Source organism: Chiloscyllium punctatum, chromosome 49 (genome assembly GCF_047496795.1).
Source record: "Chiloscyllium punctatum isolate Juve2018m chromosome 49, sChiPun1.3, whole genome shotgun sequence".
Taxonomy (NCBI): Eukaryota; Metazoa; Chordata; class Chondrichthyes; order Orectolobiformes; family Hemiscylliidae; genus Chiloscyllium; species Chiloscyllium punctatum.
This window is the reverse complement of record NC_092787.1, coordinates 17,781,594-17,795,901: the sequence shown is the minus strand read 5'-3', so window position 1 is coordinate 17,795,901 and position 14,308 is coordinate 17,781,594. Positions and strand designations below refer to the sequence as shown.

At 41.1% G+C, this 14,308-nt stretch overlaps 1 protein-coding gene across 3 annotated transcripts in view; it reads left to right on the top strand.

The window, feature by feature from the left end:
• The window catches only part of LOC140469258 (volume-regulated anion channel subunit LRRC8A), a 72,577-nt gene that overhangs the window by 48,291 nt on the left and 9,978 nt on the right, over positions 1–14,308 (top strand). For all 3 annotated transcript variants that reach the window (XM_072565594.1, XM_072565596.1, XM_072565595.1), the window contains one exon: positions 7,003–9,151. In XM_072565594.1, coding sequence (XP_072421695.1) covers positions 7,010–9,151 — 2,142 coding nt within the window. In that variant the 5' untranslated portion in view covers positions 7,003–7,009. The remainder of the gene's footprint in view (positions 1–7,002; positions 9,152–14,308) is intronic.

Here is a 14,308-nt window from a genome sequence, read left to right as displayed (position 1 = left end):
ACCCTCATGGCACATCTCCGATTCACTTATAGGACTCTCCTGCACTTCAATGTGGCACTGGCAACAATAATTGTAATGCTGCAGTCAGGACAATTTGTACTTATCTAGCTCATGGACTGCACCAGATTGCATCTCTCAGCTCTTCACTTGCTGTCATAGTGCTCACTCACTCTAAAGGTAGAGAATCATCAAAATTTACAGTACAAAAGAAGGCCGTTTGACCCATTGTATCTCTGCTGGCTCCAGAAGGAGCTACCTATCTAATCCAATTCTTTCGCCCTATATTTGTAGCCATCTAAATTCATCACTTTCAAATATATAGATCCAGCTCTCTTTTGAAACTTCCTATGGACTCCACCTCCAGGCACTACATTCCAAATCCAGCAACTCCCTGAGAAAATAATTCTTCCTCATTTCCCTGCTAGCTCTTTTACTGACAATTTTGAAATTGTAACCCTTAGTTACTGACATGCCAACTAGTGAAAACAAAATATCCTTCTTTACCCTGTCAAAATTATTCATAATTTTGAAACCTTGGTAAGGTCACCTCTTAATCTTCTCTGCTCCAAGGTAAAAAAGTTTAATTTCTCCAGTCTTTCCTTGTATCTAAAATTCCCTCATTCTAGTAAATCTTCTTTGAACTCTCTCCAGGTCCTTAATGTTCTTCCTTAAATCAGTGCCCAGAACTGAACACCATACTTCAAAAGTGGTCTGACAAATGACTTGAAGAGGTGTAGCTTTCTTTCATAATTTATGTCCTGTTTTTATAAATGTAAGAATCCTTTAAACTGCCTTAACAACTGTTTCAACTTGCCTGGTTTCCTTCAGGGAATCATGCATATGAACTCCGAATTCCCTCTGCTTCTGTACTTCCATCAAAGTTGTACCATTGGGATGATATTGTCTTTCTGTGTTTCTTTTACCAAAATGCATTTCCTCAGATTTCACTGCATGGAATTTCATCTACCAGCTGTCTGCCCATTTGGCCAATTTGTCAATTTCCCTCTGAAGTCACTCAACAATATCCTCATAATTCATTGGTCTCCCTAGCTTAGTACCATCTGCAAATTTAAAGATTTTGCACTCAACACTCATCTCCAAATAGTTTATACAGAGGCACCTGGATTAACCAGCAAGATTGCAGTGTCCCAAAGTTCAGCTAAACTATGTTAACCGGCATTAGATTATCTGGAATTCGATTAACCCCAATTGAAATACCCATGTCCTTCAGTTAATTGAGGACATAAATAAATGTATAAATAAGAAAAAGCAAGAGTACCAACACTGATCCCTGGGGACCACCACTCACTTTTTCTCCAATATGAGCAATGCACAACAATCTCAACCATTTCTGATTTGCTAACCAACTTGCCATGTGGCACAGGATCAGATGCTTTTTGATAGTTTAACTATTCAACATCCACAACACTATCCTCACCCAGTACCTATATCACTGTGTCAAAGAACATAGTTAAATTTGTCGGAGATGACCGAGAATTGACAAAGCCATGTTGATTAGATTAGATTCCCTACAGTATGGAAACAAGCCATTTGGCCCAACAAGTCCACACTGACCCTCCGAAGACTAACCCACCCAGACCCATTCCCCTACCCTATATTTACCCCTGACTAATGCATCTAACCATCTAACATTAGGGCAGTTTAGCATGGCCAATTCACCTGATCTGCACACCTTTGCACTGTGGGAGGAAACCCATGCAGACATGGGGAGAATGTGCAAACTCCACACAAACAGTTAAGACCATAAAACCATAAGAAATAGGAGTAAAATTAAGGCCATTCAGCCCATCGAGACCATTCAGTCATGGCTGATGGGTATTTCAACGCCACTTACCTGCACTCTCCCCCGTATCTCTTAATTCCTGTGAGATTATGAATTTATCAGTCTCTGCCTTAAATACGTTTAATGTCCGGCCTCTACTGCGCTCCATGGCAATGAATTCCACAGGCCCACCACTCTCTGGCTGAAGAAATGTCTCTTCATTTCCATTCTAAATTGACCCCCTCTCATTCTAAGGCTGTGCGCAACGGGTCCTAGTACCCTGAAGGCCCGAGGCGGGAATTAAACCCGGATCCCTGGTGCTGTGAGGCAGCAGTGCTAACCACTGAGCCAGCATGCCACCCAGACTTGAGTATTGACTTATTTTTCTCTATTTACCTCATTTCGTTATTATGGCCTCACCACCATTTTCCCATCAGTTTCCCTACCATTGATTTCATGCTGATAGGTCTGTAGTTCCCTTTCTTAAACAGTGGTGTCACATTTGCAATCCTCCGTCCCCTGGGACTAATCCTATATTCAGATAGGCCTGGAAAATTTGTGTCAGTAGTTTCGTGATTTGCTCTCTTACGTCTCTCAGTGATCTAAGATACATCTCATCAAGACCTGGTGACTTAGAGTGCTGTCAGCCTTTTTACCACCTGTTCTTTATCTGTCACTATACTGCTCAGTTTTTCAACTAGGCCATTGTTATCATCTCCTAATTTGGTAAAGACAAAAGCAAAATATTGATTTGGTACCTCTGTCACATTCTTTTGCTTCACTGAGCAGTTTACCCTGCTTGTTTTTTACGGGTTACACTTCATCCTTCACTAATATTTTACTGTTAATATTTTTGAAGAACATTTTAGTATTTGTGTCTTCTGCGTTTGAGAGATTCTTCCTGATTTGTATTGTTATAATTTTGGTATACATCATGTCCCTCCTTTTTCTTCCTTATTTTCTCATTAATATCCTTAGTCATTCAAGGTACTCTAGCTTCGGACACCCTACATTGATTTCTTATTGGTGTGTATCTATCATGCACCCTATTCGTCTCTCATTTGAAGTTCTCCCATTTTTAGTCCTCTGTTTTATCCACCAAAATGCAATTCCAATTAACATGCTCCAGTCCAACTTTTAGACCCCTAAAATCTGCCCTTTTCCCATCTGGGATCTTAATCATAGACTGATTTTTTAATATTAGCTAATTTAATATTAAACCTTATTATGGTATGATTGCTATTTCCTAAATGCTCCCTCACTCTGATATTCTCCACTTGACCTGCCTCATTTCCTAGGTCCAGATCCAGCACTACTCCCTCCCTGATAGGACTGGAAATGTACCATTCCAGAAAATCCTTCTGTACATATTACAGGAATATCTCCCCTTCCATACTCCACACTCTACCTCTTTCCCAGTCCAACTTAGGGTAATTGAAATCACTAACTATTATAATAATCCTTGTCCTGCAGATTATTATTAACTGCCTACAAATGCTCTCTTCTACTTCTGACTATTTGGAGGTCCATAATAAATACCCAGCAAGGTTATCACTCCCTTCCTATTTCTTGCCTCCAAGTATATAGATTCTAATTCCGGAATTGCATTTCACTCAAGGACAATGGCACTATTTTTAACCAAGACTATTACACTTCCTCCCTTTTTACCCACTGTTCTTTGATACTGGGCTCTCCATGATCTTGTTGGCAGTATGGTAACTGAACATATTCTCCTAGAATCCTCCTTGGTCACTTCTTATTGCCTCCTCCTGTTTTTCACAGTGTCCCTGCTTTGCACCAACTTGGTTTGCCTTTTTATGCATTGCTCCCTCAGCTAGAGATACCAGGCTCATATTATTTCTGTCTTGCTTTGCCATTTAGCGCAGATACAAAGGGAAAAAGCTTGTCATGATTGTCAGCAAGCCTTAGTCAGGTCAAGGAAGATAACAATTGCTCAAGAGACCCAGGCACAGTAAGTCTATTGTGGTTTCCAATACCAGCCCATGACCTGCATGGGAGGGTGAGGAGCTGAATGTGGCACATCCCACTAATTGCCTTCACATTTTCTCTCTATTGTGTGTTGTCTTCCTCATGTAATGAGAGAGAGGCAGTTATTAAAAAAAAGTGTAAGTTGGTTGTACCTCTGCTTTTGGTGCAAGTTGAGAGGTGAACCGAGCGAGTGAGTAGACAACATAGAAGGCACCCAGGGCTGTTGGTATCAGAGATTGGGAAAGATACAAGCAAGTGAGGGATGCTGTAGACAATAGTGAGAGTAGTGGAGCATGAATCGACAATAGGTGCAGGAGTAGGACATTCTGCCCTTCAAGCCTGCACCACCATTCAATATGATCACCTTAATCAGTATTCTGTTCCTGCCTTATCTCCATAACCCTTGATTCCACAATCCTTGAGAGCTCTATCCAACTCTTTCTTAAATGAATCCAGAGACTGGGCCTCCACTGCCCTCTGGGGCAGAGAGTGAACATTGGTGTGAGGTGGATAGAGTAGCAATGTTAGAGTAAGTGTGAGGTATTAGAGAGAAGATGGTGGCACTTCTTCTGGGAGAGTTATACCAGTCATCAACCTTTTCCCTCAATACTATATATTCCTCCAGATGACCTTAACCCTGGTGGCAACCCTGATGACTAGGCCAGGATGGTGTGTTCTGTTTTCATGCTCCCATCTGGTCTGTTGGGACTTCCAGGAATAAAGGGGTGCAAATTTAATACTGAGATGAGGAGGAATTTTTGTAACTCATTATCACAGAGAGCAGTGCAGGCCGAGTCCTTGTCTCTAATGAGTGCTGAGATGGATAGATTCTTGATCAATCATGGAATCAAGGGTTATGGCAAAAGGGCAGGAAATTGGACATGAGGAATGTTGGATCAGCCATGATCCTGTTGAATGGTGGAGCAGGAACAAAGGGCTGAATGGTCTACTCCTGATTCTCTTACTGTCTTGTGATCTTATTTTAGGTGATTCGGCCTAATAAAGGAACAGCCCTTATTGTTGGGCCATGGATTCAAAATGCTTCTCTTCCCCCCAGGAACTTCATTGATGAATTAAGCAGAGGGAGTGGGTGTACTAGACAAAACCACATTAGTGACTGATGAAAGCTGCACTATGCTTGGAATGAAAGAGTACCAGCTAAAGCTAGGATGTGCAGCACAAAAATCACTGGGAGGAAATAGAGAAACAACATCCAAACAAGCAATTTTGACTACATATATATGGGTTCAAATTCTTGTTTATGATTTTTTAATGAGTATCAAATCCATTTTGTCAAAGCTTTTTATCTTGACCTCATCAGGCCAATTCGTATGCAATGCCAATGTAAAGAGAAAACACTTTTTATGCATGTCAGAGAAGAATATTGATTAGTTTGCAAGTGGATTCTGGTACTGGGTGTTGCAATGAATAATGCAATAAAGGTGACTGACATTTAACCACCAAACTTTGTTTAAATTTTGAATGAGGTAGGTTGAATCAGATTGGCCAAGACATTGCCTTGAGAAATGAACAAAATTAAAAATGTCATTTATATTGTTGAGTTTAAACTCAATATGCATACATGTTTGTTTTGATTACACAGATCAAGGTGTGTACTAATATGTGTAACTTCCAGTAAACACAAGTGTTCCAGGGCAAATGTGACTGACAATCCTAAATAATTTTATCAGTGTAATTCTTTGCACACTGAGGATTAGTTCCTTGAAAGTAGAGTTGGAGGTAGATAGCATAGTGAAGGTGGTGTTTGGTATGCTTTCCTTTATTGGTCAGAGCATTGAGTATAGGGGTTAAGAGATCATGTTGTGGCTGTCCACGACATTGGTTAGGCCACTTTTGGAATATTGCGTGCAATTCTGGTCTCCTTCCTATCGGAAGAATGTTGTGAAACTTGAAAGGATTCAGAAAAGATTTACAAGGATGTTGCCAGGGTTGGGGGGTTTGAGCTATAGGGAGAGGCTGATTTGGCTGGGGCTGTTTTCCCTGGAGCATCGGAGGCTGAGGGGTGACCTTTCTCGATGTTTATAAAATCATAAGCAGCTGGGATAGGACAAGGTCTTTTCCATGGGATCTGGGAGTCCAGAACTAGAGGGCATAGGTTTAGGGTGAGAGGGGAAAGATATAAAAGAGACCTAAGGGGCAACTTTTCCATGTAGAGGGTGGTGCGTGTATCAAATGAGCTGCCAAAAGAAGTGGTGGAGGCTGATACAATTACAGCATTTAAAAGACATCTGGATGGGTATATGAATAGGAAGCGTTTCAAGGGATGTAGGCCAAGCACTGGCAAATGGGACTAGATTAGGTTAGGATATCTGGTTGGCATGGACGAGTTGGACCAAAGGGTCTGTTTCCATGTTGTCTATCTCTATGACTCTAAAAATTGTCCAGTTGTGGAATCACTTAACATGGGTATGCTTTTGAGAAAGTGTATAAGGTACGAGCAGGTAGAGAAAGAGTTAAGTTCAGGGTTGCTTGACAAAGGGTCAAATTGACAAATTGACCAGATAAGAACTTGTAGAAAAAAAGATGAAGTGCTGGAGGCAAGGGTAGTGATTTTAAGAGGTAATGAACATCCATTGTGTAATGCCAGGTGGCTGAATCTTTACCGTTGATGCTTGCTGATTGTAACAGTCATCCAATCAATATAGATGTTGCCTTATTTGGATGCTGTTCCCTGTAAGTGACTATATAGTTCTTTAAGAATCTGCTGTTCAAGAGAAGACCAAGAACTCATGCCTTTGTGTACATAGGCGATCAAAATGATTACATTGCATTTGATATTTAATCATCATGATGCTTGAGGAAGCATCATTTTAAGCATGTGAGCCATTCACTTGTGGTTTGTGGTTATTGTCCACAATCTGCTGCAAAAAGTTGACATTGAAGAGCATTCAAATTACACACAACTTCGAAATGGTGTGCACTGTCTGGTACAATGGTTTTATCCTTACAAAGTGGCATTTCCCGACCTATTATGAACAAGTCTCACAGATGCACTTACATGCATTAACTTGTTCTTCATTCAGCACCTTAATTTGTTTTTACTTTGTTTTATATCAATTAAAATAGTTTTTCCACAGACATGACTCAAGTAAAATCTATAATTATGCACCTGAGTGTATGTAGTGCAAAGATTTACAATACTTAGTTTTATCCATATGAGATCCTGGTGATAAAGCTGTTTGCTGTTACTTATTTCTTTTAATTTTCAGGTGCGTGATGATTCCAGTAACGGAACTGCGTTATTTCGCTGACACTCAGCCTGCATACCGCATCTTGAAGCCATGGTGGGACGTGTTTACAGACTATATCTCCATTGTAATGCTAATGATAGCAGTATTTGGTGGCACACTGCAGGTCACCCAAGACAAAATGATTTGCTTACCTTGCAAGTGGGTTGCAAACGATACATGTCTTGAACCCTTTGATTACCCAAATGCAACACTCCCATCATCGTCAGTCATTCCCCCGTTTTCCAGTGAACCAACGGGTATCCAATATGACTTGGACCGCCACCAGTACAACTACGTAGATGCAGTATGCTATGAGAATAAACTTCATTGGTTTGCAAAATATTTTCCCTATCTTGTACTTCTACACACACTGGTGTTCTTGGTATGTAGCAATTTCTGGTTCAAATATCCTCGGACCAGCTCAAAGCTGGAACACTTTGTATCCATCCTTCTAAAATGCTTTGACTCACCATGGACAACCCGGGCCCTATCTGAAACCGTGGCAGAGGAAAGTGACCCAAAGCAATCTTTTGCTAAAATGAATGGTTCAATGGCAAAGAAATCCTCTACGGTTAGTGAGGATGTGGAGGCCAGTGTACCAATGCTACAGAGAACAAAATCCCGCATTGAACAGGGAATAGTTGATCACTCAGAAACGGGTGTGTTGGATAAGAAGGAGGGAGAGCAAGCTAAAGCTCTGTTTGAAAAAGTAAAGAAATTCCGCACCCATGTTGAGGAAGGGGATATAGTTTATCAGCTCTACATGAGACAAACTATTATCAAAGTAATTAAATTTGCTCTTATTATTAGTTACTCACTTTATTATGTTGATGATATAAAATTTGATGTGTCCTGTATAGTAAACATTCAGAACCTCACAGGATACAATGTGTATCAATGTGCTCATCCATTAGCTACACTGTTCAAGATCCTTGCATCCTTTTACATTAGTTTAGTGATTGTCTATGGACTTATTTGCATGTACACACTCTGGTGGATGGTACGCCTTTCTTTGAAAAAGTATTCGTTTGAGTCAATTCGAGAGGAGAGTAGCTACAGTGATATTCCTGATGTCAAGAATGATTTTGCTTTTATGTTGCATCTTATTGATCAGTATGATCCATTATACTCCAAACGTTTTGCTGTCTTTCTGTCTGAAGTCAGTGAGAACAAATTACGACAACTCAATCTGAATAATGAATGGACCCTAGAGAAACTCCGGCAGAGGATCATGAAAAACTCTCAGGACAAATTGGAACTCCACCTCTTCATGCTGAGTGGAATCCCAGACACCATCTTTGACCTGACTGAACTGGAAGTGCTCAAATTGGAGATGATCTTGGATGTCACCATTCCTCCAATCATTGCCCAACTTAGTAACCTCAAAGAACTTTGGTTGTACCACACGCCAGCAAAGATTGAGGCACCAGCTCTTGCTTTCTTACGAGAGCACCTGAAATCACTACATATCAAGTTTACGGACATCAAAGAGATTCCTCTATGGATCTACAGCCTGAAGAATCTCGAAGAGCTTCACCTAACTGGGAACCTGAGTGCGGAGAACAATCGCTACATTGTGATTGATGGCTTACGAGAACTCAAATGCCTCAAAGTTTTGAGGTTGAAGAGCAACCTAACAAAATTGCCACAGGTTGTCACAGATGTTGGAGTCCATCTGCAGAAGTTGTCTATCAACAATGAAGGCACTAAGCTTATGGTCCTCAATAGCCTAAAGAAGATGGTTAATCTGACAGAATTGGAGTTAATCCGTTGCGATCTGGAACGAATCCCACACTCCATCTTCAGTCTCCATAACTTACAGGAGATCGATCTCAAAGATAACAACTTGAAGACAATCGAGGAAATTATCAGCTTCCAGCACCTACGGCGCCTAGTCTGCCTTAAGCTGTGGTATAACCACATTGCCTATATTCCTATTCAGGTTGGCACTTTGACCAACATGGAGAGGCTCTACCTGAACCGGAACAAAATTGAAAAGATTCCTGCTCAACTCTTCTATTGTCGTAAGTTGCGGTACTTGGATTTGAGTCATAATAACCTGACATATATACCACAGGACATCGGGTTCCTTCAGAATCTGCAGTATTTTGCGGTCACTGCAAATCGGGTGAGTGTGCACATTTAAAGTCTTAATAAGTATATGTTCACTATTAAACTAGATTTCCGTCTATTGTGCCCTCTTCCCAATTAAATATTAGAAAATCTGAAGATACTGCACCATGCTCTTTTTCCCAGCTGCTGACTCCATCTCCTTCTTGGCAGTAGTCTGAGACTAATCCAGTCTTTCTGCAATCTGATGTCACATTTGACCCTGAGATGAACTTCCTACTCCCATCAGTGCCATCACCAAGAGATCCAACTTCCACTTATGTTACATCACCCTGCTTCATTCCTGTCCCCTTGCATCTGCTGCTGAAACCAAAAATCATGTGTTTCATAGCTGTATACTTGACTATTAAAGTACAGTCCTGCTGGTCTCCTATGTTCTACTCACTCTAAACTTGGAATCATCCAAAACTCTGCTGCCCATGTCATGACTCTCTCCAAATCCCATTCACCTGTGCATCCCTGTGTTCACTGATCTATGTTAGCTCCTGGTCAAGCAATGCCTTGATTTTTAAAAATTCTCATCCCTGTTTTCCGATTCTTCTGCATGCTAGGCTCTGAAATACTATCCTGCCCAACTAACCTCTATTATGTGTGAGCTCTTCTATAATTCTTGCCTTTTGAGCATCCCTGATTTTAGACATTTAACCATTGCAGGGCTGTGCCTTCAGTTGGCTAGGCCCCAAACTCTGGAATTCTTTTGCTCAATCTCTCCCCTTTCTTCTCTTTCTTTACTTAAGATGCTCCTTAAATCCTACCTCTTTGACCAAGCCTTTTTTTTAACTACCCTTGTCTCTCAACATAACTCATTATATAACTTGCGTCTTAATATCCTTGTTGAGGGGTCTTGGCTAACTTTATTGTGTTAAAGACAGTTGCGTAAATTCAAGTTGTTGTTCTGCCCATCATTAATGTTGCCTTTTAATCAATAGCTTAGGACAATCTAAACATCTTTGTACATACAAAGGAACCTCGATTACATGAACAACATGGCCGGGGAGTATTCTGTTCGGATAATCGAATGCCAGATAACACAGTTTAGCCAAGAGAGAAAATGCTGGAAAATCTCAGCAGGTCTGGCAGCATCTGTAAGGAGAGAAAAGAGCTGACGTTTCGAGTCTAACTGACCCTTTGTCAAAGCTCTCTCCTTACAGATGCAGCCAGACCTGCTGAGATTTTCCAGCATTTTCTCTTTTGGTTTCAGATTCCAGCATCTGCAGTAATTTGCTTTTATCCACAGTTTAGCCAAGCATTGGGATCTTGCGATCTTGTCTGGATAATCCAAAATTTGGATAATCGAATGCCAGATAATCGAGGTTCCTCTGTATATCAGTAATACTATTGTTTGCTAACCATGTGAAAATATCTGCTAGGTAAACCCTCCTTCTACTAACATGAAGCCACTAAATTGTGAGGGAAACTTAACTGGGATCAAACCTCTGCAGCCTTGAGTTCTGGAGACTGTAAGAATTATGAAGATAGCATTAATACAGGGAAGAATAGGCAGAGAGCAGGTGAGCGCAAAAAACTGGTGGCCTGAAATGCATCTACTTTAATGCAAGAAGTATAGTGTGTAAGGCAGATGAACTTAGGGCTTGGATTGGTGCCTGGGAGTATGACATTATTGCCATTACAGAGACTTGGTTGAAGAAAGGACATGTTGATTGGCAACTAAATGTTCCACGATATAGATGCTTCAGACAGGACAGGGAGGGAAGTAAAAGGGGGGGTGGAGTTGCATTGCTGGTCAGAGACAATATCACGGCTGTGCTAAAGGAGGACACTGTGGCAATCTTGGGTAGTGAGGCATTATGGGTGGAGCTGAGAAATAAGAAGGGTGCAGTTATATTGTTGGGGCTGTATTACAGACCTCCCAACAATGCGCGTGAGGTAGAAGAACAAATAGGTAAACAGATTGTGAATAGACATAGAGGCAATAAGGTAGTGGTGATGGGAGATTTTAATTTTCCCAACATTGACTGGCATACACTTAGCGTCAGAGATCTCGATGGAGTAGAATTTGTATGAAGCGTCCAGGAGAGTTTTCTAGAGCAGTATGCCAATAGTCAATAGGGAAGGGGCCATATTGGACCTGGTACTGGGGAACAAGCCAGGACAGGTGGCAGAAGTTGCGGTGGGGGATTTCTTTGGGAACAGTGACCATAATTCTGTAAGTTTTATAATACTTGTAGATAAAGAAGAGAGTGGTCCTAAGGGAAGAGTGCTAAACTAGCCCAAGGCCAATTATATCAAAATTAGGCAGGAGCTGGGAAATGTGGATTGGACACAGCTAATTGAAGGGATGTGGGAGGCTTTCAAAGATAGGTTAACAGCAGTGCAGGATAGGCATGTCCCAGTGAAGGCAAAGGATAGGAAGGGCAAGATTCATGAACCATGGGTGACAGGAGAAATTGTACGACTAGCCAAGAGGAAAAGCAAAGCGTACATAAGGTCTAGGCAGATAAGAACAGAACGGGCCCTGGAGGAATATCGGAAGAGTAGGACAAGTCTTAAACAAGGAATCAAGTGGGTTAAAATGAGTCATGAAATAGCTTTAGCAAGCAGAATTAAGGAAAATCCCAAAGCATTTTATTCTTATATAAGAAGCAAGCGAGTGACTAAAGAAAGGATTGGTCCACTAAAAGATAATGAAGGAAGGCTATGTGCCGAACCTGAGAGAACGGGTGAGATTCTGAATGATTACTTTGCATCAGTGTTCACTGAGGAGAGGGACATGATGAATCTTGTGATTAGAGATAGAAGTTTGATTAGTCTGGATCACGTTGGCATAAGTAGGGAAGATGTGTTGGGTATGCTAGAGGTTATTAAGGTGGACAAATCCCCAGGACTGGATGGGATTTATCCCAGGTTGCTGAGGGAGGCGAGAGAGGAAATAGCTGGGGCCCTGACAGATATCTTTGTGGCATCCTTAACTACAGGTGAGGTATTTCGGAGGACTGGAAGGTTGCTCATGTTGTCCCCCTGTACAAGAAGGGTAGTAGGGATATTCCAGGTAACTACAGACCAGTGAGCCTGATGTCGGTGGTGGGGAAGTTGCTGGAGAGGGTACTGAGAGATAGGATCTATTTATATTTGGAAAGGATCTATTTATATTAGGAAAGGAATGAGCTTATCGGTGATGGGCAACATGGTTTTGTGCGGGGGAGATCGTGTCTTACCAATTTGATAAAGTTCTTTGAGGAAGTAACCAAGTTGTTAGATGAAGGAAGGGCTGTTGATGTCATATACATGGACTTTAGTAAGGCGTTTGATAAGGTTCCCCATTGTAGACTAATGGAGAAAGTGAAGTCACATGGTGTGCAAGGTGTTCTAGCTAGGTGGATAAAGAACTGATTGAGCAACAGGAGACAGAGAGTAGTAGTTGGAAGGAGTTTCTCAAAATGGAGAAAGGTGACCAGTGGTGTTCCACAGGGGTCAGTATTGGGGCCACTGTTGTTTGTAATATATATAAATGATTTAGAAGAGGGCACTGTTGGTATGATCAGCAAGTTTGCAGATGACACAAAGATTGGTGGAGTAGCAGAAAGCATAAGGGACTGTCAGAGAATACAGGATGATATAAATAGACTGGAGAGTTGGGCAGAAAAGTTGCAGATGGCGTTCAATTCAGACAAATGTGAGGTGATGCATTTAGGCAAGTCTAATCTAGAACAAATTATACAATGAATGGAAGAGCCTTGGGAAAAGTTGATGGGCAGAGAGATCTGGGAGTGCAGGTCCATTGTACCTTGAAGGTTGCTGCACAGGTGGATAGAGTAGTCAAGAAGGCATTATAGTATGCTTGCCTTCATTGGATGGGGTATTGAGTATAAGAGCTGGCAAGTCATGTTAAAATTGTACAAGACATTGGTTCGGCCGCATTTAGAATACTGTGTACAGTTCTGGGCGCCACATTACCAAAAGGATGTGGAGAAGATACAGAGAAGATTTACGAGGATGTTGCCTGGTATGGAAGGTGCTAGCTATGAAGAGAGGTTGAGTAGGTTAGATTTATTTTCACTAGATAAAAGGAGATTGAGAGGGGCCTGATTGAGGTTTACAAAATCATGAAGGGTATAAATAGGGTGGATAGAGACAAGCTTTTTCACAGGGTGAAGGATTTAATAACGAGAGGTTATGCTTTCAAGGTGAGAGGTGGAAAGTTTAAGGGGGATACATGCGGCAAGTACTTCACACAGAGGGTGGTGGGCGTTTGGAACACATTACCAGCAGAGGTGGTAGAGGCAGGCACGGTAGATTCATTTAAGATGCGTCTGGACAAATGCATGAGTAGGTGGGGAGCAGAGGGCTTCATATACTTAGGAATTGGGCGACCGGTTTAGACAGTAGATTTGGATCGGCTCAGGCTTGGAGGGCCAAAGGCTGTAAATTTTCTTTGTTCTTTGTTCTATATAAATGCTTAAGTGGTGTGCAGTAATATTTTGACTTCACAGTTTCCTTTTTCTAATTTATTTTTTAATTTGCAAGTCAGAACTTAATTAGTCTGTTTTTTCTCTAAGTGCATAATGTTGAGTCCTTTTAGGCATCATCTTAGCTGCTTATTCAAGCCTTAAAATACAGGCTGTTAGATTATTCTGGACAACATTTTTTCTGACAATAACATCAGTTGAGATTAGCCCCTAGTATTACAATGATGAAAGCCTTTTTAAAAATTGCTGTAACATGTTCTTGAACATGCTATAGGTTAAGTTGATTTTGTTTTTAATTGTTTTTAAACCCATTATTTCAATATGCAATCTTCAACCTGCTTATGAAGTGAGTGTTAGGAAACAGATAAATGTTCACCCGGTGTCTCACTCTTACCAGCAGAAAGATGGAATGGGACCCGACTGCCTAAAACAAAGTAAAAGTTAGAAATAGCCACTTCCAAAGAGAAATTCTCAGAAGTTTATATTTTTCTAAATAAGTCACCCAAGCTCTTCAGTTCAAATCACGGTACAGAGGAGCCTTGATTATCTGAATGACACGGGCGGGGAGTATTTTGTTCAGATAATTGAATGCTGGATAACACAGTTTAGCCAAGCATCAGGACCATGCAATCTTCTCCTGATAATTCAAAATTCAGATAATCGAATGCCAGATAATTGAGGTTCCTCTATATTCAAGAGCCGTATTGGATGATTGGAGATGTGTGCTA